The sequence below is a fragment of the Somniosus microcephalus genome, chromosome 11, assembly GCF_052327205.1.
Source record: "Somniosus microcephalus isolate GS21.2 chromosome 11, FLI_Smic_1.0, whole genome shotgun sequence".
In the NCBI taxonomy this organism is placed as follows: domain Eukaryota; kingdom Metazoa; phylum Chordata; class Chondrichthyes; order Squaliformes; family Somniosidae; genus Somniosus; species Somniosus microcephalus.
This window is the reverse complement of record NC_140997.1, coordinates 217,252,706-217,280,337: the sequence shown is the minus strand read 5'-3', so window position 1 is coordinate 217,280,337 and position 27,632 is coordinate 217,252,706. Positions and strand designations below refer to the sequence as shown.

The window sequence follows — 27,632 nt, the reverse complement described above, 5'->3', positions numbered from 1 at the left end:
AGCATCACTTCGTTGCATTTTTGGATGATTCATTCAGATTTTACAACAGCTTTTGGATGCTCTTACCTTAGCATCAAAGGCGTTTTGTTCGAGTGTACCTTGCACAGCAGGAATTGTTCAGCTGACAATATCTGCAATAGGAATCCACTCTCAGCATGGACATACTTGGTTCTCACTGCTGGCATAAAACATTAGCTGCATAACAAAAGTTTACCCCATCACTTGCTGAACCTGGATTGTTGGTGAACGCTTTGGAAAACTGGGACTTGTCTAGTTACATCTCAGTATAATTTCTACAATTCATCTTGTGCTGTTACCAACCATGAAGGTCAAAATCGTGAGACATTCAGCCCATGTCACAGTTGTCTGTAGCTGTTATGCCACCTCTCACACACTTAAAAAGGTGCCATGGATGATGCCAATAAAACGGGCAAATACCAGAGATGGGTAACTAATGCTGAAAAGGTAAACTAATACATCAATATGAATGAAAGCAGTTGGCAGTGGAAGCGCAGCAGGTTATTGGCTAATTCATTTAATTTGGCTCAACTGTGACAACAGTGGGGAAATTCAGGAAGAAATAATAAGCTGACTGGCAAAGCAGGTAAAATATTGTGGTGATTATTCCTTGTTTAGTAAAAGTATTGTGATTGGTTGTTTGTTAACTGCCTTGGGATATATGTTGTAATCTCATTGGTAGTTGATGATCACATGATGTGTTGTGGCCACCTTAAATTCAGTTCTTTTCCAGCTTTGGTTGGGACTGGATGTGGGAAGATGTGCTGCAGATTTTAAAGTTAATAAAGCCTAGTTTTGGAAGGCAAATCTATTCTTTATTTCAATTTATTAACTTTATGTTAGAATGGAGCGATATCTTCAACCAGAACGATTCAAGGCTGACCCCAATTCTGCTGGAGTGGATGATAAATGGAAACATTGGTATTGTACATTTAAAAACTTTTTGGGCGTGTTGGATCAAGAGTCTCTAAATAAGCTGAATATGCTGATCAACTACATTGCTCCGGATGTATATAAATATATTTTGGACTGTAAAACTTATGAAGTGGCTATTTCTACATTGGAAAAGATTTTTGTTAAACCAAAGAATGAGGTATTTGCACATCACCTTCTATCTGCCCATAGGCAGCAGGTGGGAGAATCTTTGGATACTTATTTACAAGCACTTCGGTGCCTTAGTGTTAACTGTAATTATAAGGCCGTGACGGCTGAAGAATATAAGGAAGAATCGGTACGGGATGCTTTTATTAATGGATTACTGTCCAGATCAATTCGTCAGCGGTTGTTAGAAAATAAGACTTTGGATCTTAAAAGTGCTTTTGAGCAAGCTTCTACATTGGATGTGGCTCAGAGAAGTTCGGATTCTTATGCTCTTTTTAATCGGCCTGCGACTATGGTTTCGGCAGTTTCGGATGAAAAGGAATTATGTGGACTTAATGGGAGTGGTTTACTAGATTCTGAAACAGTTTCTACTTCGGCGGCTGTTGCCTCTAGGATTCAGAAGTGTTATTTTTGTGGGAATATCTGGCACCCTCGTCTGAAGTGTCCTGCTCGGGAGGCTGTGTGTAGTAAATGCGGCAAGAGAGGTCATTATGCATGCGTGTGCAAATCATCAGGTTCAATTACCACCTCCTCTCCTGGTGTGGGAGGGCCCTCCTCCACTACCTCCTCTGTGACTATTCAGCCTTTAGATAGGGCGTTTATTGCATCAATTTCTGCTGCATTTGCTCATGGCCTAAACAAAGCTATAGTTACGGCTCAAGTTAATGGGTTGGAAGTGAAGGCCCTTATATATACGGGCAGTACTGAGAGTTTTATAAATCTTCAGTTTGCGAAGGAGAAGCATTTGAAAATTTCGCCTGTTACGTATCAGGTGTGTATGGCTCAGACGACCCTTACTTCACAAATAGCTGGTTGTTGCTTTGTGAAAATGATTCTTCTAGGTAATACGTATACTGATATACGCCTATCTGTTTTGCCTAATCTCTGTGCGGATATTTTGATTGGACATGATGTGCTTCAGTTACACGAGTCTCTTAGTCTTTCATTTGGAGGGACTAAGCCACCTTTTATCTATTTGTGGATTAACCTCTTTATCTATTTCTCCATTATCACTTTTTTCCAATTTGATGTCGGATTGTAAGCCAATTGCTACCAAGTCAAGAAGATATAGTAGTCAGGATAGAGAATTTATTAATTCTGAAGTTCAACGTCTCTTATTGGAAGGAATCATTGAACCTAGTTGTTCGCCTTGGCGAGCACAGGTAGTTGTCACGACTAACGAGAGACACAAGAAACGAATGGTGATAGACTATTCCCAAACTATTAATAGGTATACTCAATTAGATGCGTACCCTTTGCCTAAGATTGATGAGCTTATCAACAAAGTATCTCAGTATAAGGTTTTTAGCACTATTGATTTAAAGAGTGCTTATCATCAGATTCCTATTGTTAAGAAGGATCAACCATATACGGCCTTTGAGGCTGGTGGAAAGCTGTATCAGTTTTGCCGAATACCATTTGGTGTTACTAATGGTGTTGCTTGTTTTCAACGGGCAATGGATGCTTTTATAAGTGATAACTCCCTCTCTGACACCTTTTCATACTTAGATGACATCACAGTGTGTGGCAAATCAAGGGTGGAGCATGATTCTAATTTAAAAAGATTCCTTCAAGCTGTGGAAAAAGTTGGTTTAACTTTTAACAAAGAGAAATGTATCTTTTCGACTACTGAGGTAAATCTATTGGGGTATATTATCTCGGGAAACAAGATTAAACCAGATCCAGAACGTCTGCGACCATTGATTGATTTACCTTGTCCTACTAATTCTAAGGCTTTGCAACGAGTTGTTGGACTGTTTTCTTATTATTCTAATTGGATTGCAAATTTTTCACGGAAGATCCGGCCTCTTATTCGGGTTACGACATATCCTCTATCATGGGAGGCCAGGACATGTTTTGAGAATTTTAAAAAGGATATTTTAGGAGCAGTTGTGCATTCTATTGATGAGCAGGTTCCCTTTGTGATCAAGACGGATGCTTCGGATTTTGCAATTGGGGCTACTCTGAACCAAAATGGAAGACCTGTGGCCTTTTTCTCACGTACTTTGAACAATAGTGAAAAAAGACATTCTTCAATAGAGAAAGAGGCATACGCAATAGTAGAAGCATTGCGTAAATGGAGACATTATTTATCGGGGCGACATTTCACGTTGGCAACTGATCAAAAATCTGTGTCCTTTATGTTTGATGTTAAACATTTTGGAAAGATCAAAAATGATAAAATAATGAGATGGAGGATTGAGTTGGCATGTTACCATTTTGACATAGTTTATCGTCCGGGGAAGGATAATGTTGCTGCTGATGCACTGTCGAGGGCTTATTGTTCTGTGATTCACGGAGATACGCTTATTAATCTTCACAATGCCTTATGTCATCCTGGGGTTACGAGGATGATACACTTTGTACGCAGTAAGAACTTGCCTTTTTCAGTTGAAGACGTCAAGCGGATGACTTCATCATGTTCTATCTGTGCTCGGTGTAAACCGAATTTCTTTAAGCCTCAACGAGCTCATCTTATAAAGGCTACTTCTCCTTTTGAACGTTTAAGCGTCGATTTTAAGGGGCCTCTTCCTTCAACTACTCAAAACCGATATATATTTACTGTTGTGGATGAGTTTTCAAGGTTCCCTTTTGCTTTTCCTTGTGCAGATGTATCAGCTGCTACAGTTATTAAATGTCTGACTCAACTTTTTGTCATCTTTGGGATGCCTGCGTATATCCATTCGGATCAGGGAAGTTCTTTTATGTCTTCCCAGTTGAAGGAATACCTTCAGAGTCGGGGAATTTCTACTAGTAGAACTACCCCGTATAATCCCCAGGGTAATGGACAGTGCGAACGATACAATGGGGTGATCTGGAAGGCAGTTATGTTGGCTTTGACATCCCGGAACCTTAAGAATACACAGTGGGAAATGGTACTGCCTGATGCCCTGCATTCCATTAGATCATTGCTTTCAACGGCTACTAATGTGACCCCCCATGAAAGGCTCTTTAACTATCCGCGGAGATCTACTACGGGATATTCGGTACCTTCATGGCTTACTATGCAGGGACCTGTGCTGCTTCGACGCCATGTTAGATTGTCAAAATATGATCCTTTGGTGGAGGAGGTGGAGCTGTTGGAGGCAAATTCCCAATATGCTCATATTCGATTCCAAGATGGGAAAGAAAGTACTGTTTCAATTAAAGACTTGGCTCCTTGTGGGGGCCAGCCCTCTTCTGAGGATATTAACAATAGTCATGATTCAGATAATGTGGATGCTGTTACAGATACTACGAATATTTCCAATCCGATTGCAGATAATTATACTTCTATTAGTCAGCCCTTGATAGATGTTCATGACCGTCCCAGTTTACCTTCTGATGGGATTTCTAATCCGGAAACCGTGGAAAATCGGGATATGGATAGCCTTCCTGCTGAAGATACTTCTGTGCCTTCTGGTGTGGGAGGGCAAGGAATTTCACCAAGGTTAAGAAGGTCGACACGAACAAGATATCCGGTCGACCGATTGAAAATGGACTTTTAAATTGATAGTAATGTTTTAAAATTGTTGAAATATTATAGTATATTGTTTTAGTTGAGAGATACTTAATACTTATGTGCAATGTTACTATTTGTTGTTGTTCACTTAGTATTGTGTCATGTGAACAGTTTTATTCTTGTTGTGCATAGTTTTCGTTGTAAATAATTAATTATAAATTGTAAAGGTTATTTAGGTTGGAATATATTTTAAAAGGAGGGGTGAATGTGGTGATTATTCCTTGTTTAGTAAAAGTATTGTGATTGGTTGTTTGTTAACTGCCTTGGGATATATGTTGTAATCTCATTGGTAGTTGATGATCACATGATGTGTTGTGGCCACCTTAAATTCAGTTCTTTTCCAGCTTTGGTTGGGACTGGATGTGGGAAGATGTGCTGCAGATTTTAAAGTTAATAAAGCCTAGCTTTGGAAGGCAAATCTATTCTTTATTTCAAATATGTTGCCTGTTAAAAAGAAATTCAGAAACAAAACAGCTTCTCACTGCCAGTAAAACTTAAGATTTAGCCATCGCTCAATGAATGTAATAAAGCCAGCACCAATGAATTAAAAGTGGCTCAGAACGATCAATGGGACCGGGTGGCAAGAGTGGATCAGGAATGAGGTTCTGGTAAAAGAGCAGAACAATGACCAATATCTAATAATTAAATGGAGTGAGTGACGTGACTAAAGATAACAACTTGCATTGATATAGTGCCTTTCATGTAACGAGTGTCCCTAAGGCACTTCAGTGAAGAAACAGATGTTAAGCAATAGAGGAGTTAGGGGATATGACTGAATCATAGGGCTGGATTTTACCAACCTTGGCGGGTCCATGGCGGGCGACGTCAGTGGCGGCTCCCGCCCCTGCTGCGGTCTCCATCCCGCCGTCCAAAATTATTTTCCCCTGATTGGGCTTGTTAAGCCCGCCCAGCGCGTTTCCCTGCCAATTGAAGGAAGCGGGTCTGATGACATCATTTCATGATGCGTCATCAGGCGGTTTCCTTAAAGGGACCATGCGCAAATTGATTCTGACGGTTGTGCTGTTAGTGTTCTACAGCATTGAGGTGCTGCAAACACTGACAAGCACTGCACAGAGGTGCACAGGACTGCACCCAGGCTCCCCCATGACCCCCTCCATATGTTTATGGAGGGAGTCGCAGCACGCAGGGAGGTTCTCTTCCCTTCCAATGGGTGGCAGAGACCTCCCGAGGAGACCAACGCAGCCTGGTTGCACATTGCACAGGAGGACACAAGCAATGATGTCGTTAGGAGGACCAGGCTGCAGTGGCGCAAACCTTTCAATGATCTCGGTAGATCACGAAACGTTACTGCAAAGTCACACTCAACCACATCCTGCTGTGCCACTCATCACATCCCCATCACTCTGCCTTCACTGCCCAATCCTGCACATCCTTACTCACACCAACTTACCGTGCACCTCCACCCATCCCTCTCTATCTACATTATCACTTCCCCATCTCACTAGCCACCCCTCACACTCACCCACATCCTAGTCCAATCATACCAACTAACAACACACAAGGGTAGGCACTTGGGTGTTTTAGCTAATGTTCATGTAAAGTTTCTGTTAATGTGGTATCAAACATTGAAACTCTTATTTTCAACACTTTGCGTTCTTGAATAGATCTGTGTGCACCTTTGGAAGTGGCTTAGTGAGTTGCAGTGAATGGTGAGACATAAAGGTACCCCCCGCAATGGTGATGAGCGTGAAAGGAATGGCTTGGGCACTGTAGGAATGCTTTATGGTGTTGGTGTGGGGTGGTGCCATCATGTGGCATCCTGGGTGTACAGCGTCAAGTGAAGTAAATCTGGCCATGGTGAGGCCATCCCTGGCAGCAATGTGGTCAGGTGCTGATGCCCTGTGCAGCATCAGCTGATTGCAGAGAAGGTTGGTGTTGGGGCTGATTCTGAGGACCATGGTGAGATAGTTTCATGGGCACTGATGCTGATGTAATAGATGGCAGGTGAACTTTAGATGACAGAAGCAATCTGTCAATGGTGAGAGAGGTTGTTCCAATGAGGTGACACTGGATAGAGAGTTTACTACAAACACTTGCAACCGGCATTAAAGCTCAATTTGTCTTCCAAATGCAGTAACCAACAGCTTCTGAGGTTGGAAAGTGAACAGATGCGAGATGGAAGCTTTTATAGCACATTTCAAGCTGTCAAGTAAGGAGATGACTCTATGGTCATACAACTCCTGACCTACATACCTGACATGATCCCTGCGCAGCATGGACCCCGTGGGTGACCTTGTAAAATGTAACGGTGAGCTCAAAATACTTCTTAATGGGCTGTTAACAAGGTCATAATGACCTGAATGGCCCCATCCCGCCGCTGCGTGTCGGGTCTATTCAGCGCCGACAGACCCGACATCTGGGAAAGGTGCGTGGCGGCGGGTTCACAGCGGGGTCCCGACCCGTTGTCAAAAACATTTTTTCCCCACCCAACCCGCCACCGAACGTGCCCACTGACCGTCCTGGAAAATTTCCCCTATAGAATAATAGAATAGAATCATAGAATGGTCTCCTTCTGTATTGTAACCATTCAGCCCGTCGAGCCCATGTCGGCTCTCTGCAAGAGCACTTCAGCTAATCCCACTCCACCCCCCCCCCCACTTTTTCTGTAGCTCTGCAAAAAAATGTTTCCTTCAGATACTTATCCAATTCCCTTTTGAAAGCCACAATTGAATCTGCCCCCACTACCCTTTCAGGCAGTACATTCCAGATCCTAACCACTCGCTGAGTAAAAAGTTTTTCCTTGTGTCACCTTTGGTTCTTCTGCCAATCAGCTTAAATCTGTGTCCTCTGGTTCTCGACCCTTCCGCCAATGGGAACAGTTTCTCTCTATCTATTCTGTCTGGACCTCTCATGATTTTGAACATCTCCATCAAATCTCCTCTCAATCTTCTCTGCTCTAAGGAGAACAACCCCAGCTTCTCCAGTCTATCCTCGTAACTGAAGTCCCTCATCCCTGGAACCATTCTTGTAAATCTTTTCTGCACCCTCTCTGAAGCCTTCACATCCTTCCTAAAGTGCGATGCCCAGAATTGGACACAATACTCCAGTTGAGGCCGAACCAGTGTTTTATAAAAGTTCATCATAACTTCCTTGCCTCTCTTTATAAAGCCCAGGATCCCGTATGCTTTTTTAACCGCTTTCTCATCCTGCCCTGCCACCTTCAACGATTTGTGCACATATACCCCCAGGTAGCTTTGTTCCTGCACCACCTACTTTATATTACCTCTCCTCATTCTTCCTACCAAAATGTATCACTTCGCAATTTTGTGTGTTAAATTTCATCTGTCACGTGTCCGCCCATTCCACTAGCCTGTCTATGTGCTCTTGAAGCAAATTTTGAAAGTGCGCCCTGTACACCCAAGTCCAAGTCATTAATATATATCAAGAAAAGCAGTGGTCCTAGTACCGACCCCTGGGGAACACCACTGTATACCTTCCTCCAGTCCAAAAAACAACCATTCATCGTTACTTTCTGTTTCCTGTCACTTAGCCAATTTCGTATCCATGCTGCCACTGTCCCTTTTATTCCATGGGCTTCAACTTTGCTGGCAATCCTATTATGTGGCACTTTATCAAACGTCTTTTGGAAGTCCATGTACACTGCCCTCATGAACCCTCTCTGTTACCTCATCAAAAAACTCCATCAAGTTAGTTAAACAATTTGCCTTTAATAAATCCGTGCTGGCTTTCCTTAATTAATCCACACTTGTCCAAGTGACTGTTAATTTTGTCCCGGATCATGGTTTCTAAAAGCTTCCCCAACACAGAGGTTAAGCTGACTGGCCTGTAGTTGCTGGGTTTATCCTTGCACCTTTTTTGAACAAGGGTGTAACATTTGCAATTTTCCAGTCCTCTGGCACCAGCCCCATATCCAAGGAGGATTGGAAGATTGTGGCCAGTACCTCCGCAATTTCCACCTTTACTTCCCTCAGCATCCTCGGATGCATCCCATCCAGGCCTGGTGACTTATCTACTTTAAATACAGCCAGCCTTTCTAGTACCTCCTCCTCATCAATTTTTAGCCCATCCAGTATCTCAACTACCTCCCCTTTCACTATGAATTTGGCAGCATCTTCTTCCTTGGTAAAGACAGATGCAAAGTATCTCAACTGTGCCCTCTGCCTCCATGCCCAGGTTTTTTTGGTCCCTAATCAGCCCCTCCCTCCCTCTTACTACCCGTTTACTATTTATATGCCTATAGAAGACTTTTGGATTCCCTTTTCTGTTAGCTGCCAGTCTATTCTCATACTCTCGTTGCCTCTTATTTCCATAGTCAAAGAAATAGGTTTTGAGAAGGTTTTTGAAGGTGCAGAGAGGGGTAGCAAGATGGATGGATTGAGGGAGCGAGTTCCAGAGAGCAGGGAAAGATGGCCCATGGTAGAACAGATAAAGGGGAGCCTGCACATGAGCCCAGCTTAAGATGACCAGAAGTTGGGGTCTGGAACATAGGGCTGTAGAAGGTAAGATGGGGTGAGGACAGGTACAGCATGGTTAGATCCAGAGTAGAACTACCTCTACTCAGTGCCAACAATATGGCTCAGCCCCAACTTCAGAACAACCCCCTCCTACTGAATGGATGATATTTTCCATTTCGCACATCAGCCACCTAGTGGCGTCACTGTGTGAAATTGCCAATTAGTGCAAGTTAGAAACTGTTCTGCATTTTGGGGCCCATGCCAATCAAGAAACAGGCGGAGAATGCCCAAATGCATTTCACAGAAGTGCAGCCTGGCCTCAAGTCAAGCTCAGGTCCGAGAAGTGAATATACAGCCTCCAACCCACTGCAACACTCAGTCTTCTTTTGTTCTTTTCTTGTATTTTTTCAGCATCTACCCCTTTAGGGTCCCATACCATTTCCAAGCAAATATGGCGGGTTGGTTACCTGCTCCCAACCATCTATCCTATGTCACTCTTGCAGCATAGTACATAACAGTGGCACTTATGAACTACACTGCTTTTCCTTCCCTGTTTGCAATCATCTCTTCCCTGCTATCAGCCTCCTTCCCCCAGGAGCACGGTTGGTCAACTGCTATTCGGAAATCAGTGTATGAGGAAAACCACAGGCATAAATCTCACAGCTGATCACTCTGTGCACCGCATATTAACACAAAAATTGTTGCTGCCCTGGGTCAATTTATAAAGACCTAATTTGTTTTATTCCATCAGCAGTTAGCTTCTGCATACCAGCAATTATATTTTGGATCCTTTGGGACCAAATGCTACATTCGATACACTTCTCAGTAACAAGACTTGTACTTGGTATCATGCTCTCCAACTTATCACACCAGCCAAAATAAGAAAAATGCAATTTTTCCCTCTCCATGAAACTTGAAATATTAAGTTGGATTACATCTAAATGATAGGGACAGAACAAGGTTATATTTTATAAATATTAAACAGTCTGTTTCTTTCTTCTCTGTACATCAGTTAACTTAGCATTTCTGACAGAATTCAGTCGTGACCTTTAATTTATTTGATTCTGTAACCCCCTTCCCATTTTATTTCTTTGTACTAAATACTGATAAAAATATCTGAATGGCAACTAATAAGACCCCCACAACCTTTGCATAATGAAATAGCAGGCAGCTACAATGAAATGTAATTACGTTAAAATGAATAGTATCCCTTTTTCATTTCATTTAAATAGAAGTTGAATGCATCATCACTGTTCCCAAGCACCATTAACGTAATTGGTGCTCACCTCTCTCCGCCCATTGCTGGGTTAACTGGAGAGCCACATGCAGGACAGAAAGGCCAAAGCAAGGGTGCAATTCCCCAGCCTATCCATATTAACAATAGTGCCCTAGTGGGCCAGCAGGAATATTAATTCACTTATAAAAACAAAATGAAATGTATTCTTATTCTGCAGTTTCCAGGAGAATTATGATATTAATAATTCTATCACAAACAATCACACATAAAAGCACATCGCTCATTTAAGCTAGTACTGCATCTATTGCAGCAGAGCAGGAGGTATTTCTACTGACTATACAGGATAGAGAGGTAGTTTTTTCCCCGTCTCCTGTGAGATCTTTTTACTGCTGAATTCATTCGAGTACACATTCTCCAGAAATGCAAAACGTGTCACAAGCACAGGATCCATGTAGCTATGCCAAGTTATTTTTTCTTCCTCTATGAGGCTTATATAAATGTGTCCGTACCAATTCCATAAAGAGATCTTTAAGCAGCAACCTGGTCCTCCCCCTCCACTACAGTGAACAACTCCTGCCCCCCCACCGCCCCCCCCCCCCACTCCAATCAACACATCTCACTGCCCTGCTTCAGTCAGTAAACCCCAGCCTCCTGCACCTGCTCCAATCAGCAATCCTAACCCCGTCATTACTTCTACCAGGAAACCTTGCCCACTCCTCACACTCCGTTAGCCAAAGCCCAATCCCCACCTACTCATGCCATCAGACCAAAGTAAGTAACGAGGCCCACCTTCCACTGATTACAGAGCCACTCCTACACCAGTTGTATTAAAGAATGACTCCTGGCCTCGGAGGCCTCTGGCTGATGAGGGAGTATTTAAAATGCCGCAATTTTGTGAGTTCTCCCTTTTTCTATATCTTTATGCATCCGGACACTAACAAATGTAGAGGTACTCCGCTCATCCCGAGAATAAACTTGTGATCCCTACAACTGTCATGCACTTCATTTCAACCTGTAGAAATGGCTATTTTGAACATGATTGCTAACTGTGTAGCAAAAGCCTGCAAGGGTCCCACATTATATACACTCCATGATTTGCACCATACCACAGCTTCCAAATTATTCCCTTATGACAGACTCCATGCTCTGAATTGGCCCCATGGAGTGTCTTGATAACATGGAGTGTTTTGATAACCAATAGTGTTCTTTTAAGGCACACAAATTGCACTGGAATAGTTACTAAATTGAGTGTATTTCCCCAAACCACCGCAAGCATTTTTGATTACTGCATTTCATTTCAGCAAAACAATCTCTCGGCAGAAAAGCATGAAGTATATAATACTCACGACAGGGATATTGTCATGTGAAACCTTTGTCTCAGGCCATGAAACATCACAAACGACTTTGGTGGGAAGGATCGTGCTGTCACTTCACAGTACGGCTTCTCATATCCTCCTGAGGGACAATTACACTTGAATCCACCCTCTGGGAGGTTCGTGCAAGTTCCGCCATTTCTGCACACACCTGGAGAGCAGCGCCCAGACCAACTGTCCACTTCGCAGTGATCACCTGACCAGGGTTAAAGCGCAAAGGTCAGTGAAAACACATCATACATAGAATTTTTTTCCACTAAATCAGATATAACTGGGATTGTGCTGTCACACAAGCCCGCTCCCTGCTCATAAACACTGTGGAAATTGGAACGTTACTGCACTTACTGATCAGTGTCTCTTGCTTAAAAACAAGTAAAATACCCTAAGTTAAAGGCGGTGCTGCAGCAGTTCGAGAATGATAATGCCAGCTGTGTGAAGCAAATTGTTACAAATGTGGAATCTTACTGCAAAATTCTCACAATGACATGGGGAAAAACACCTCCAAATCATCTGTAAATAGACCATACTGACATCCTCAAGGCCATCGCATCCGAAGAGGATTCTGATGGCTGTTTCATCCCACAAAGGGAGATTACTAGGTCTTTAAAGAGGGAGTCTCACTATTAAGACCTCTTTTCAATATCAAAGTCACGAGGCAATATGATTAAGATTAACATCCATTTGTTAATTTTTTGTTATTTCTTTAAGCTTTCATACAAACATCATAGAATGATGCAGCACCATCAGGCCGCCATTCGGCCCATTGTGTTTGTATCGGCTCTTTGAAAGAGCTATCCAAATAGTCCCACTCCCCTGCTCTTTCCCCATAATGATGCAAATTTCCCCCTTCAAGTATTTAGCACATGCAGTGGCTATTGATAACAGTCTCTGGTGTATTGGCTTGAAAGAGTTCCTGAGGTTAATTTTCAAGGAGCTGAATTATCAATAACCAATAATAGTAAATTCAGGGACGGTTTGGCATTAACTGTCTGTTAATTTAGTTCTCCTTCCGTGGAAGGTCAGTAACCCTCAAGTACTCTTAATATCAGTCCTCACTGTATAAACAGAGTGAAATGGACACTGCAAACCATTAACCATAATTCTCTGCAACTTTTCCATATTTTAAAATGGGGCATGATGGTGTGATTGTATTGTTGCATTATTAGATTTTTTTGAAAGGAGTGGAATACATGGAACACATTTGAGGCTAAGTTCTTAACATTAACCATCACTAGTCACAGTGACCTCAGCAGTTTCCAGCTCCGATGAGGACAAGTTATGTTCGAAGTTCACTTTTGAGTGGGTTTTCTCGATGAATGGATTTTCCCTTCCCCACAATTATTTAAAATGGGAATGAATTCTTGACCAGAGTGAGCTATTCATCTTAGCCGCAAGTTGTTGGTTAAGATTTGGAAGAAACGCCTAGAGTGAGTCATGTAATGTCTAACTGTAAACTATCTAATGGACGATGTTAGATTTTATAGGTTTCTCCACTTAAAAGCGTGTCATTTAAAAGCAATTTATCCCCATGGATGAAATACAGGAAGAACTGTGAGCAACAAAAACAATTGCTTTTATAAGTAACGCATTTTCTGCTCAGATAATTTAAATTTGCTGTTAACAGAAACTGGTTCTATGTATGAAGGTTAATTTCTTATTTTATATGCTGTCGGTAAAAATACATTGGAATACCAGCAAACATATCAGCATTTTTTTTCTTAATTTTTTTTTAAACAGGGTCCCAATTTTTCATTTGTTCTGCTCCTTATGGTCTCCACACACCGAACATGAGATTCCTTCTCCACACACTGACCCCATGAGATTCCTTCTCCACACACTGACCCCATGAGATTCCTTCTCCACACCGACCCCGTGAGATTCCGTCTCCACACACCGACCCCGTGAGATTCCTTCTCCACACCGACCCTGTGAGATTCCTTCTCCACACCGACCCCGTGAGATTCCTTCTCCACACCGACCCCGTGAGATTCCTTCTCCACACTGACCCCGTGAGATTCCTTCTCCACACCGACCCCGTGAGATTCCTTCTCCACACACCGACCCCGTGAGATTCCTTCTCCACACTGACCCCGTGAGATTCCTTCTCCACACCGACCCCGTGAGATTCCTTCTCCACACCGACCCCGTGAGATTCCTTCTCCACACCGACCCCGTGAGATTCCTTCTCCACACCGACCCCGTGAGATTCCTTCTCCACACCGACCCCGTGAGATTCCTTCTCCACACCGACCCCGTGAGATTCCTTCTCCACACCGACCCCGTGAGATTCCTTCTCCACACCGACCCCGTGAGATTCCTTCTCCACACCGACCCCGTGAGATTCCTTCTCCACACCGACCCCGTGAGATTCCTTCTCCACCCACAGACCCCGTGAGATTCCTTCTCCACACCGACCCCGTGAGATTCCTTCTCCACACCGACCCCGTGAGATTCCTTCTCCACACCGACCCCGTGAGATTCCTTCTCCACACACTGACCCCGTGAGATTCCTTCTCCACACTGACCCCGTGAGATTCCTTCTCCACACCGACCCCGTGAGATTCCTTCTCCACACCGACCCCGTGAGATTCCTTCTCCACACCGACCCCGTGAGATTCCTTCTCCACACCGACCCCGTGAGATTCCTTCTCCACACCGACCCCGTGAGATTCCTCCTCCACACCGACCCCGTGAGATTCCTTCTCCACACCGACCCCGTGAGATTCCTTCTCCACACACCGACCCCGTGAGATTCCTTCTCCACACCGACCCCGTGAGATTCCTTCTCCACACCGACCCCGTGAGATTCCTTCTCCACACCGACCCCGTGAGATTCCTTCTCCACACCGACCCCGTGAGATTCCTTCTCCACACACCGACCCCGTGAGATTCCTTCTCCACCCACCGACCCCGTGAGATTCCTTCTCCACACCGACTCCGTGAGATTCCTTCTCCACCCACCGACCCCGTGAGATTCCTTCTCCACACCGACCCTGTGAGATTCCTTCTCCACACCGACCCTGTGAGATTCCTTCTCCACACCGACCCCGTGAGATTCCTTCTCCACTCACCGACCCCGTGAGATTCCTTCTCCACACCGACCCCGTGAGATTCCTTCTCCACACCGACCCCGTGAGATTCCTTCTCCACACTGACCCCGTGAGATTCCTTCTCCACACACCGACCCCGTGAGATTCCTTCTCCACACCGACCCTGTGAGATTCCTTCTCCACACCGACCCTGTGAGATTCCTTCTCCACACCGACCCCGTGAGATTCCTTCTCCACACCGACCCCGTGAGATTCCTTCTCCACACAGACCCCGTGAGATTCCTTCTCCACACCGACCCTGTGAGATTCCTTCTCCACACCGACCCCGTGAGATTCCTTCTCCACACCGACCCCGTGAGATTCCTTCTCCACACCGACCCTGTGAGATTCCTTCTCCACACCGACCCCGTGAGATTCCTTCTCCACACCGACCCCGTGAGATTCCTTCTCCACACACCGACCCCGTGAGATTCCTTCTCCACACCGACCCCGTGAGATTCCTTCTCCACACCGACCCTGTGAGATTCCTTCTCCACACCGACCCCGTGAGATTCCTTCTCCACACACCGACCCCGTGAGATTCCTTCTCCACACCGACCCCGTGAGATTCCTTCTCCACACCGACCCTGTGAGAGTCCTTCTCCACACCGACCCCGTGAGATTCCTTCTCCGCACTGACCCCGTGAGATTCCTTCTCCACACCGACCCCGTGAGATTCCTTCTCCACACCGACCCCGTGAGATTCCTTCTCCACACCGACCCCGTGAGATTCCTTCTCCACACACCGACCCCGTGAGATTCCTTCTCCACACCGACCCTGTGAGATTCCTTCTCCACACCGACCCTGTGAGATTCCTTCTCCACACCGACCCCGTGAGATTCCTTCTCCACACCGACCCTGTGAGATTCCTTCTCCACACCGACCCCGTGAGATTCCTTCTCCGCACTGACCCCGTGAGATTCCTTCTCCACACACCGACCCCGTGAGATTCCTTCTCCACACCGACCCCGTGAGATTCCTTCTCCACACCGACCCCGTGAGATTCCTTCTCCACACCGACCCCGTGAGATTCCTCCCCCACACCGACCCCGTGAGATTCCTTCTCCACACCGACCCCGTGAGATTCCTTCTCCACACCGACCCCGTGAGATTCCTTCTCCACACCGACCCCGTGAGATTCCTTCTCCACACCGACCCCGTGAGATTCCTTCTCCACACCGACCCCGTGAGATTCCTTCTCCACACACCGACCCCGTGAGATTCCTTCTCCACACACCGACCCCGTGAGATTCCTTCTCCACACCGACCCCGTGAGATTCCTTCTCCACCCACCGACCCCGTGAGATTCCTTCTCCACACCGACCCCGTGAGATTCCTTCTCCACCCACCGACCCCGTGAGATTCCTTCTCCACACTGACCCCGTGAGATTCCTTCTCCACACCGACCCCGTGAGATTCCTTCTCCACACCGACCCCGTGAGATTCCTTCTCCACACTGACCCCGTGAGATTCCTTCTCCACACCGACCCCGTGAGATTCCTTCTCCACACCGACCCCGTGAGATTCCTTCTCCACACCGACCCCGTGAGATTCCTTCTCCACACCGACCCCGTGAGATTCCTTCTCCACACCGACCCCGTGAGATTCCTTCTCCACTCACCGACCCCGTGAGATTCCTTCTCCACACCGACCCCGTGAGATTCCTTCTCCACACCGACCCCGTGAGATTCCTTCTCCACACCGACCCCGTGAGATTCCTTCTCCACACCGACCCCGTGAGATTCCTTCTCCACACCGACCCCGTGAGATTCCTTCTCCACACCGACCCCGTGAGATTCCTTCTCCACACACCGACCCCGTGAGATTCCTTCTCCACACCGACCCCGTGAGATTCCTTCTCCACACAGACCCTGTGAGATTCCTTCTCCACACACCGACCCCGTGAGATTCCTTCTCCACACACCGACCCCGTGAGATTCCTTCTCCACACTGACCCCGTGAGATTCCTTCTCCACACCGACCCCGTGAGATTCCTTCTCCACACCGACCCCGTGAGATTCCTTCTCCACACCGACCCCGTGAGATTCCTTCTCCACACCGACCCCGTGAGATTCCTTCTCCACACCGACCCCGTGAGATTCCTTCTCCACACCGACTCCGTGAGATTCCTTCTCCACACTGACCCCGTGAGATTCCTTCTCCACACCGACCCCGTGAGATTCCTTCTCCACACCGACCCCGTGAGATTCCTTCTCCACACTGACCCCGTGAGATTCCTTCTCCACACTGACCCCGTGAGATTCCTTCTCCACACCGACCCCGTGAGATTCCTTCTCCACACCGACCCCGTGAGATTCCTTCTCCACACTGACCCCGTGAGATTCCTCCTCCACACCGACCCCGTGAGATTCCTTCTCCACACCGACTCCGTGAGATTCCTTCTCCACACTGACCCCGTGAGATTCCTTCTCCACACCGACCCCGTGAGATTCCTTCTCCACACACTGACCCCGTGAGATTCCTTCTCCACACTGACCCCGTGAGATTCCTTCTCCACACCGACCCCGTGAGATTCCTTCTCCACACACTGACCCCGTGAGATTCCTTCTCCACACCGACCCCGTGAGATTCCTTCTCCACACTGACCCCGTGAGATTCCTTCTCCACACTGACCCTGTGAGATTCCTTCTCCACACCGACCGTGAGATTCCTTCTCCACACCGACCCCGTGAGATTCCTTCTCCACACCGACCCCGTGAGATTCCTTCTCCACACCGACCCCGTGAGATTCCTTCTCCACACCGACCCCGTGAGATTCCTTCTCCACACCGACCCCGTGAGATTCCTTCTCCACACCGACCCCGTGAGATTCCTTCTCCACACCGACCGTGAGATTCCTTCTCCACACCGACCCCGTGAGATTCCTTCTCCACACTGACCCCGTGAGATTCCTTCTCCACACCGACCCCGTGAGATTCCTTCTCCACACACCGACCCCCTGAGATTCCTTCTCCACACCGACCCCGTGAGATTCCTTCTCCACACCGACCCCGTGAGATTCCTTCTCCACACCGACCCCGTGAGATTCCTTCTCCACACCGACCCCGTGAGATTCCTTCTCCACACCGACCCCGTGAGATTCCTTCTCCACACCGACCCCGTGAGATTCCTTCTCCACACCGACCCTGTGAGATTCCTTCTCCACACCGACCGTGAGATTCCTTCTCCACACCGACCGTGAGATTCCTTCTCCACACTGACCCCGTGAGATTCCTTCTCCACACCGACCCTGTGAGATTCCTTCTCCACACCGACCCCGTGAGATTCCTTCTCCACACCGACCCCGTGAGATTCCTTCTCCACACACCGACCCCGTGAGATTCCTTCTCCACACCGACCCCGTGAGATTCCTTCTCCACACTGACCCCGTGAGATTCCTTCTCCACACTGACCCCGTGAGATTCCTTCTCCACACTGACCCTGTGAGATTCCTTCTCCGCTCACCGACCCCGTGAGATTCCGTCTCCACACCGACCCCGTGAGATTCCTTCTCCACACCGACCCCGTGAGATTCCTTCTCCACACCGACCCTGTGAGATTCCTTCTCCACACCGACCCCGTGAGATTCCTTCTCCACACTGACCCCGTGAGATTCCTTCTCCACACTGACCCCGTGAGATTCCTTCTCCACACTGACCCCGTGAGATTCCTTCTCCACACCGACCCCGTGAGATTCCTTCTCCACACCGACCCCGTGAGATTCCTTCTCCACACCGACCCCGTGAGATTCCTTCTCCACACCGACCCCGTGAGATTCCTTCTCCACACACCGACCCCGTGAGATTCCTTCTCCACACCGACCCCGTGAGATTCCTTCTCCACACTGACCCTGTGAGATTCCTTCTCCACACCGACCCCGTGAGATTCCTTCTCCACACACCGACCCCGTGAGATTCCTTCTCCACACCGACCCCGTGAGATTCCTTCTCCACACCGACCCCGTGAGATTCCTTCTCCACACCGACCCCGTGAGATTCCTTCTCCACACCGACCCCGTGAGATTCCTCCTCCACACCGACCCCGTGAGATTCCTTCTCCACACCGACCCCGTGAGATTCCTTCTCCACACCGACCCCGTGAGATTCCTTCTCCACACCGACCCCGTGAGATTCCTTCTCCACACCGACCCCGTGAGATTCCTTCTCCACACCGACCCTGTGAGATTCCTTCTCCACACCGACCCCGTGAGATTCCTTCTCCACACCGACCCCGTGAGATTCCTTCTCCACACCGACCCCGTGAGATTCCTTCTCCACACCGACCCCGTGAGATTCCTTCTCCACACCGACCCCGTGAGATTCCTTCTCCACACCGACCCCGTGAGATTCCTTCTCCACACCGACCCCGTGAGATTCCTTCTCCACACCGACCCCGTGAGATTCCTTCTCCACACCGACCCCGTGAGATTCCTTCTCCACACCGACCCCGTGAGATTCCTTCTCCACACCGACCCCGTGAGATTCCTTCTCCACACCGACCCCGTGAGATTCCTTCTCCACACCGACCCCGTGAGATTCCTTCTCCACACACCGACCCCGTGAGATTCCTTCTCCACACCGACCGTGAGATTCCTTCTCCACACTGACCCCGTGAGATTCCTTCTCCACACTGACCCCGTGAGATTCCTTCTCCACACCGACCCCGTGAGATTCCTTCTCCACACCGACCCCGTGAGATTCCTTCTCCACACCGACCCCGTGAGATTCCTTCTCCACACCGACCCTGTGAGATTCCTTCTCCACACTGACCCCGTGAGATTCCTTCTCCACACCGACCCCGTGAGATTCCTTCTCCTCACCGACCCCGTGAGATTCCTTCTCCACTCACCGACCCCGTGAGATTCCTTCTCCACACCGACCCCGTGAGATTCCTTCTCCACACCGACCCCGTGAGATTCCTTCTCCACACTGACCCCGTGAGATTCCTTCTCCACACCGACCCCGTGAGATTCCTTCTCCACACCGACCCCGTGAGATTCCTTCTCCACACCGACCCTGTGAGATTCCTTCTCCACACCGACCCCGTGAGATTCCTTCTCCACACCGACCCCGTGAGATTCCTTCTCCACACTGACCCCGTGAGATTCCTTCTCCACACCGACCCCGTGAGATTCCTTCTCCACACTGACCCCGTGAGATTCCTTCTCCACACCGACCCCGTGAGATTCCTTCTCCACACTGACCCCGTGAGATTCCTTCTCCACACTGACCCCGTGAGATTCCTTCTCCACACACCGACCCCGTGAGATTCCTTCTCCACACCGACCCTGTGAGATTCCTTCTCCACACTGACCCCGTGAGATTCCTTCTCCACACCGACCCCGTGAGATTCCTTCTCCACACACCGACCCCGTGAGATTCCTTCTCCACACACCGACCCCGTGAGATTCCTTCTCCACACCGACCCCGTGAGATTCCTTCTCCACTCACCGACCCCGTGAGATTCCTTCTCCACACACCGACCCCGTGAGATTCCTTCTCCACACACCGACCCCGTGAGATTCCTTCTCCACACTGACCCCGTGAGATTCCTTCTCCACACTGACCCCGTGAGATTCCTTCTCCACACCGACCCCGTGAGATTCCTTCTCCACACTGACCCCGTGAGATTCCTTCTCCACACCGACCGTGAGATTCCTTCTCCACACTGACCCCGTGAGATTCCTTCTCCACACCGACCCTGTGAGATTCCTTCTCCACACCGACCCCGTGAGATTCCTTCTCCACACCGACCCTGTGAGATTCCTTCTCCACACCGACCCCGTGAGATTCCTTCTCCACACCGACCCTGTGAGATTCCTTCTCCACACCGACCCCGTGAGATTCCTTCTCCACACTGACCCCGTGAGATTCCTTCTCCACACCGACCCCGTGAGATTCCTTCTCCACACCGACCCCGTGAGATTCCTTCTCCACACTGACCCCGTGAGATTCCTTCTCCACACCGACCCCGTGAGATTCCTTCTCCACACCGACCCCGTGAGATTCCTTCTCCACACCGACCCCGTGAGATTCCTTCTCCACACCGACCCTGTGAGATTCCTTCTCCACACACCGACCCCGTGAGATTCCTTCTCCACACCGACTCCGTGAGATTCCTTCTCCACACCGACCCCGTGAGATTCCTTCTCCACACCGACCGTGAGATTCCTTCTCCACACCGACCCCGTGAGATTCCTTCTCCACACACCGACCCCGTGAGATTCCTTCTCCACACCGACCCCGTGAGATTCCTCCCCCACACCGACCCCGTGAGATTCCTTCTCCACACCGACCCCGTGAGATTCCTTCTCCACACCGACCCCGTGAGATTCCTTCTCCACACTGACCCTGTGAGATTCCTTCTCCACCCACCGACCCCGTGAGATTCCTTCTCCACACCGACCCCGTGAGATTCCTTCTCCACCCACCGACCCCGTGAGATTCCTTCTCCACACCGACCGTGAGATTCCTTCTCCACACCGACCCCGTGAGATTCCTTCTCCACACCGACCCCGTGAGATTCCTTCTCCACACTGACCCCGTGAGATTCCTTCTCCACACCGACCCCGTGAGATTCCTTCTCCACACCGACCCCGTGAGATTCCTTCTCCACACTGACCCCGTGAGATTCCTTCTCCACACCGACCCTGTGAGATTCCTTCTCCACACCGACCCTGTGAGATTCCTTCTCCACACCGACCCCGTGAGATTCCTTCTCCACACACTGACCCCGTGAGATTCCTTCTCCACACTGACCCCGTGAGATTCCTTCTCCACACCGACCCCGTGAGATTCCTTCTCCACACCGACCCCGTGAGATTCCTTCTCCACACTGACCCCGTGAGATTCCTTCTCCACACCGACCCTGTGAGATTCCTTCTCCACACTGACCCCGTGAGATTCCTTCTCCACACTGACCCTGTGAGATTCCTCCTCCACACCGACCCCGTGAGATTCCTTCTCCACACCGACCCCGTGAGATTCCTTCTCCACACCGACCCCGTGAGATTCCTTCTCCACACCGACCCCGTGAGATTCCTTCTCCACACCGACCCCGTGAGATTCCTTCTCCACACTGACCCCGTGAGATTCCTTCTCCACACCGACCCCGTGAGATTCCTTCTCCACACTGACCCCGTGAGATTCCTTCTCCACACCGACCCCGTGAGATTCCTTCTCCACACTGACCCCGTGAGATTCCTTCTCCACACACCGACCCCGTGAGATTCCTTCTCCACACCGACCCCGTGAGATTCCTTCTCCACACTGACCCCGTGAGATTCCTTCTCCACACCGACCCCGTGAGATTCCTTCTCCACACTGACCCCGTGAGATTCCTTCTCCACACCGACCCCGTGAGATTCCTTCTCCACACCGACCCCGTGAGATTCCTTCTCCACACACCGACCCCGTGAGATTCCTTCTCCACACCGACCCCGTGAGATTCCTTCTCCACACTGACCCCGTGAGATTCCTTCTCCACACCGACCCCGTGAGATTCCTTCTCCACACCGACCCCGTGAGATTCCTTCTCCACACCGACCCTGTGAGATTCCTTCTCCACACTGACCCCGTGAGATTCCTTCTCCACACCGACCCCGTGAGATTCCTTCTCCACACCGACCCCGTGAGATTCCTTCTCCACACCGACCCCGTGAGATTCCTTCTCCACACCGACCCCGTGAGATTCCTTCTCCACACCGACCCCGTGAGATTCCTTCTCCACACCGACCCCGTGAGATTCCTTCTCCACTCACCGACCCCGTGAGATTCCTTCTCCACACCGACCCCGTGAGATTCCTTCTCCACACCGACCCCGTGAGATTCCTTCTCCACACCGACCCCGTGAGATTCCTTCTCCACACCGACCCCGTGAGATTCCTTCTCCACACCGACCCCGTGAGATTCCTTCTCCACACCGACCCCGTGAGATTCCTTCTCCACACCGACCGTGAGATTCCTTCTCCACACCGACCCCGTGAGATTCCTTCTCCACACACCGACCCCGTGAGATTCCTTCTCCACACTGACCGTGAGATTCCTTCTCCACACACCGACCCCGTGAGATTCCTTCTCCACACTGACCGTGAGATTCCTTCTCCACACACCGACCCCGTGAGATTCCTTCTCCACACCGACCCCGTGAGATTCCTTCTCCACTCACCGACCCCGTGAGATTCCTTCTCCACACCGACCCCGTGAGATTCCTTCTCCACACCGACCCCGTGAGATTCCTTCTCCACACCGACCCCGTGAGATTCCTTCTCCACACCGACCGTGAGATTCCTCCTCCACACCGACCCCGTGAGATTCCTTCTCCACCCACCGACCCCGTGAGATTCCTTCTCCACACCGACCCTGTGAGATTCCTTCTCCACACCGACCCTGTGAGATTCCTTCTCCACACACTGACCCCGTGAGATTCCTTCTCCACACCGACCCCGTGAGATTCCTTCTCCACACCGACCCCGTGAGATTCCTTCTCCACACAGACCCCGTGAGATTCCTTCTCCACACCGACCCTGTGAGATTCCTTCTCCACACCGACCCTGTGAGATTCCTTCTCCACACACTGACCCCGTGAGATTCCTTCTCCACACCGACCCCGTGAGATTCCTTCTCCACACCGACCCCGTGAGATTCCTTCTCCACACCGACCCCGTGAGATTCCTTCTCCACACACCGACCCCGTGAGATTCCTTCTCCACACCGACCCTGTGAGATTCCTTCTCCACACACTGACCCCGTGAGATTCCTTCTCCACACCGACCCTGTGAGATTCCTTCTCCACACTGACCCCGTGAGATTCCTTCTCCACACCGACCCTGTGAGATTCCTTCTCCACACACCGACCCCGTGAGATTCCTTCTCCACACTGACCCCGTGAGATTCCTTCTCCACACCGACCCCGTGAGATTCCTTCTCCACACCGACCCCGTGAGATTCCTTCTCCACACTGACCCCGTGAGATTCCTTCTCCACACCGACCGTGAGATTCCTTCTCCACACCGACCCCGTGAGATTCCTTCTCCACACCGACCCCGTGAGATTCCTTCTCCACACCGACCCCGTGAGATTCCTTCTCCACACCGACCGTGAGATTCCTTCTCCACACCGACCCCGTGAGATTCCTTCTCCACCCACCGACCCCGTGAGATTCCTTCTCCACACCGACCCCGTGAGATTCCTTCTCCACCCACCGACCCCGTGAGATTCCTCCCCCACACCGACCCCGTGAGATTCCTTCTCCACACCGACCCCGTGAGATTCCTTCTCCACACCGACCCCGTGAGATTCCTTCTCCACACTGACCCCGTGAGATTCCTTCTCCACACACCGACCCCGTGAGATTCCTTCTCCACACCGACCCCGTGAGATTCCTTCTCCACACTGACCCCGTGAGATTCCTTCTCCACACCGACCCCGTGAGATTCCTTCTCCACACCGACCCCGTGAGATTCCTTCTCCACACCGACCCCGTGAGATTCCTTCTCCACACCGACCCCGTGAGATTCCTTCTCCACACCGACCCCGTGAGATTCCTTCTCCACACCGACCCCGTGAGATTCCTTCTCCACACCGACTCCGTGAGATTCCTTCTCCACACCGACCCCGTGAGATTCCTTCTCCACACCGACCCCGTGAGATTCCTTCTCCACACCGACCCCGTGAGATTCCTTCTCCACACCGACCCCGTGAGATTCCTTCTCCACACACCGACCCCGTGAGATTCCTTCTCCACACCGACCCTGTGAGATTCCTTCTCCACACAGACCCCGTGAGATTCCTTCTCCACACACCGACCCCGTGAGATTCCTTCTCCACACCGACCCCGTGAGATTCCTTCTCCACACCGACTCCGTGAGATTCCTTCTCCACACCGACCCCGTGAGATTCCTTCTCCACACCGACTCCGTGAGATTCCTTCTCCACACCGACCCCGTGAGATTCCTTCTCCACACCGACCCCGTGAGATTCCTTCTCCACACACCGACCCCGTGAGATTCCTTCTCCACACCGACCCCGTGAGATTCCTTCTCCACACCGACCCCGTGAGATTCCTTCTCCACACTGACCCCGTGAGATTCCTTCTCCACACCGACCCCGTGAGATTCCTTCTCCACACCGACCCCGTGAGATTCCTTCTCCACACCGACCCCGTGAGATTCCTTCTCCACACTGACCCCGTGAGATTCCTTCTCCACACCGACCCCGTGAGATTCCTTCTCCACACACCATCCTAGATAATATTCCTTACAGTTTCTATACTCCATCCCTAGGTGGCATGGCAGGCTGGTGACTTATTCCCAAATATCTACTAATATTGCTCTTTGACCAACTGCTTGGAAGTGAGCAACAACCAACAAGGGGCCAAAGGCGGCACAACAAATCGTCAATATATTCCTTTTTGTTCATAAAAATCCAACCAAACAAATAAAAAAAACCACAGTCCCAGCATCAATAAGTTTACCCTGATGCTTTGCCATAGATTTTCTTGGGCAATAATCTTGAATTTGTGTGGCACAAATGACCAATTACATGCTGCTTACTATAAGAGTCTTATTGGGACATTTTTGCAGTTGAAAGCCTGAACCCAGTTCTACTGTCATGAGGATTTCCATTCAATTAGTGGCACTGGATCTTTAATGTCCATTCAAACCACTGGAACTGGCAAATGGCACCTTGGTTTAACATCTCATCTGAAGCACAACACCTCATAGCACTCCCCTCAGTACTGGATTGGAGTATCAACCTAGATTACAAGCTCACAGGGTGCAGAAGAGATTTACTAGAATGATACTAGGGATGAGGGACTTCAGTCATGTAGAGAGGCTGGAGAAGCTGGGGTTGTTCTCCTTACAGCAGAGATGGTTAAGAGGAAATCTGATGGAGGTGTTCAAAATCATGAATGGTTTTGACAGAGTAAATAAAGAGAAACGGTTCCTAGGGGCAGAACGGTAAGTAAACAGAGGACACAGATTTAAAGTGATTGGCAAAAGAAGAGGTCACATGAGGAATCTTTAAAAAAAAAAAATTTTTAAACACAGCGAGTTGTGATCTGAAATGCACTGCCTGATATGATGGTGGAAGCAGGTTCAATAATAATATTCAAAAGAGAGCTGGATAAATATTTTAATGGAAAAACAATTACAGGGCTATGGGGAAAGGGCAGGGGACTGGGATTAATTGGATAGGGCAGGGGACTGGGATTAATTGGATAGGGCAGGGGACTGGGATTAATTGGATAGGGCAGGGGACTGGGATTTATTGGAAAGGGCAGGGGACTGGGATTTATTGGAAAGGGCAGGGGACTGGGATTTATTGGATAGGGCAGGGGACTGGGATTAATTGGAAAGGGCAGGGGACTGGGATTTATTGGAAAGGGCAGGGGACTGGGATTTATTGGATAGGGCAGGGGACTGGGATTTATTGGATAGGGCAGGGGACTGGGATTTATTGGATAGGGCAGGGGACTGGGATTAATTGGATAGGGCAGGGGACTGGGATTTATTGGATAGGGCAGGGGACTGGGATTTATTGGAAAGGGCAGGGGACTGGGATTTATTGGAAAGGGCAGGGGACTGGGATTTATTGGAAAGGGCAGGGGACTGGGATTTATTGGATAGGGCAGGGGACTGTGATTAATTGGAAAGGGCAGGGGACTGGGATTTATTGGATAGGGCAGGGGACTGGGATTTATTGGATAGGGCAGGGGACTGGGATTTATTGGAAAGGGCAGGGGACTGGGATTTATTGGATAGGGCAGGGGACTGGGATTTATTGGATAGGGCAGGGGACTGGGATTTATTGGAAAGGGCAGGGGACTGGGATTTATTGGAAAGGGCAGGGGACTGGGATTTATTGGATAGGGCAGGGGACTGGGATTTATTGGAAAGGGCAGGGGACTGGGATTTATTGGATAGGGCAGGGGACTGGGATTTATTGGAAAGGGCAGGGGACTGGGATTTATTGGATAGGGCAGGGGACTGGGATTTATTGGATAGGGCAGGGGACTGGGATTTATTGGAAAGGGCAGGGGACTGGGATTTATTGGAAAGGGCAGGGGACTGGGATTTATTGGATAGGGCAGGGGACTGGGATTTATTGGATAGCTCTACCAAAGAGCCAGCACAGACACACTGGGCCAAATGGCCTCCTTCTGTGCTGTATCAGTCTCTGATTCTATGGAGTCTCAGCATATGCCTCAAAACCCAAAGTCTTCTTACCTACGGATTAGAGCATTTCCAACTGAGCTCTGCTGTGATACTCAAGTGTGACTAACCTTCTACCTTTTCTGAAGAAATGAAGAATCTTCTTTAAAAAGCATTAAGCATTTAAAATAATCTGTCTGTTGGACACTTAAAAAACTGAAAGGAAATAAATGAAGCAACACACCAAACCCATTAATGGAACATATCAAATATGAATCTTGTACTAATGGTTATTAATTAGTTAGCGCCTCCTCTGAGTAGATTGTATTAAGGAGAGAGAGTTTGGATTTCACTGGTCTGTGCTGTTCTCTTAAAGCAGTGTGGCTTAGTGTCGCTATCCCTGTCAATAACATGGTCTTTGGGAGTCAATGAAGATTTTCTAGTGTGAGCCATCTTGTACAGAGTGCTTTAACAGAGAGAGCTAGAAACAAAATGTGTTAGTTAGAGACTGGTGCACTGAGATCATGTTATTGAGAAGGAATTTGATAGGTTTTTCTACACAATGAGAGCTGTAAATAATGTGCACTATGTCAGAGGGTATAGTACATTAGTAACTTATAAACAGTGGACCTTCGATATGGTTTCCTCTATTAGCAAGGGGACATTAAATAATGTCATGCTATAATAGAGTGTTAGTGGAAACTCAATGTGGTTTGTCAAT

The 27,632-nt window shown here is 49.0% G+C and overlaps 1 protein-coding gene across 1 annotated transcript in view; it reads right to left on the bottom strand.

Moving 5' to 3' along the window:
- Window positions 1-27,632, bottom strand: part of celsr3 (cadherin, EGF LAG seven-pass G-type receptor 3) — a 383,004-nt gene that overhangs the window by 235,566 nt on the left and 119,806 nt on the right. The window contains exon 3 of the mRNA XM_086001957.1: window positions 11,641-11,863. Within this exon, the coding sequence (XP_085858083.1) occupies window positions 11,641-11,863 (223 nt within the window). The remainder of the gene's footprint in view (window positions 1-11,640; window positions 11,864-27,632) is intronic.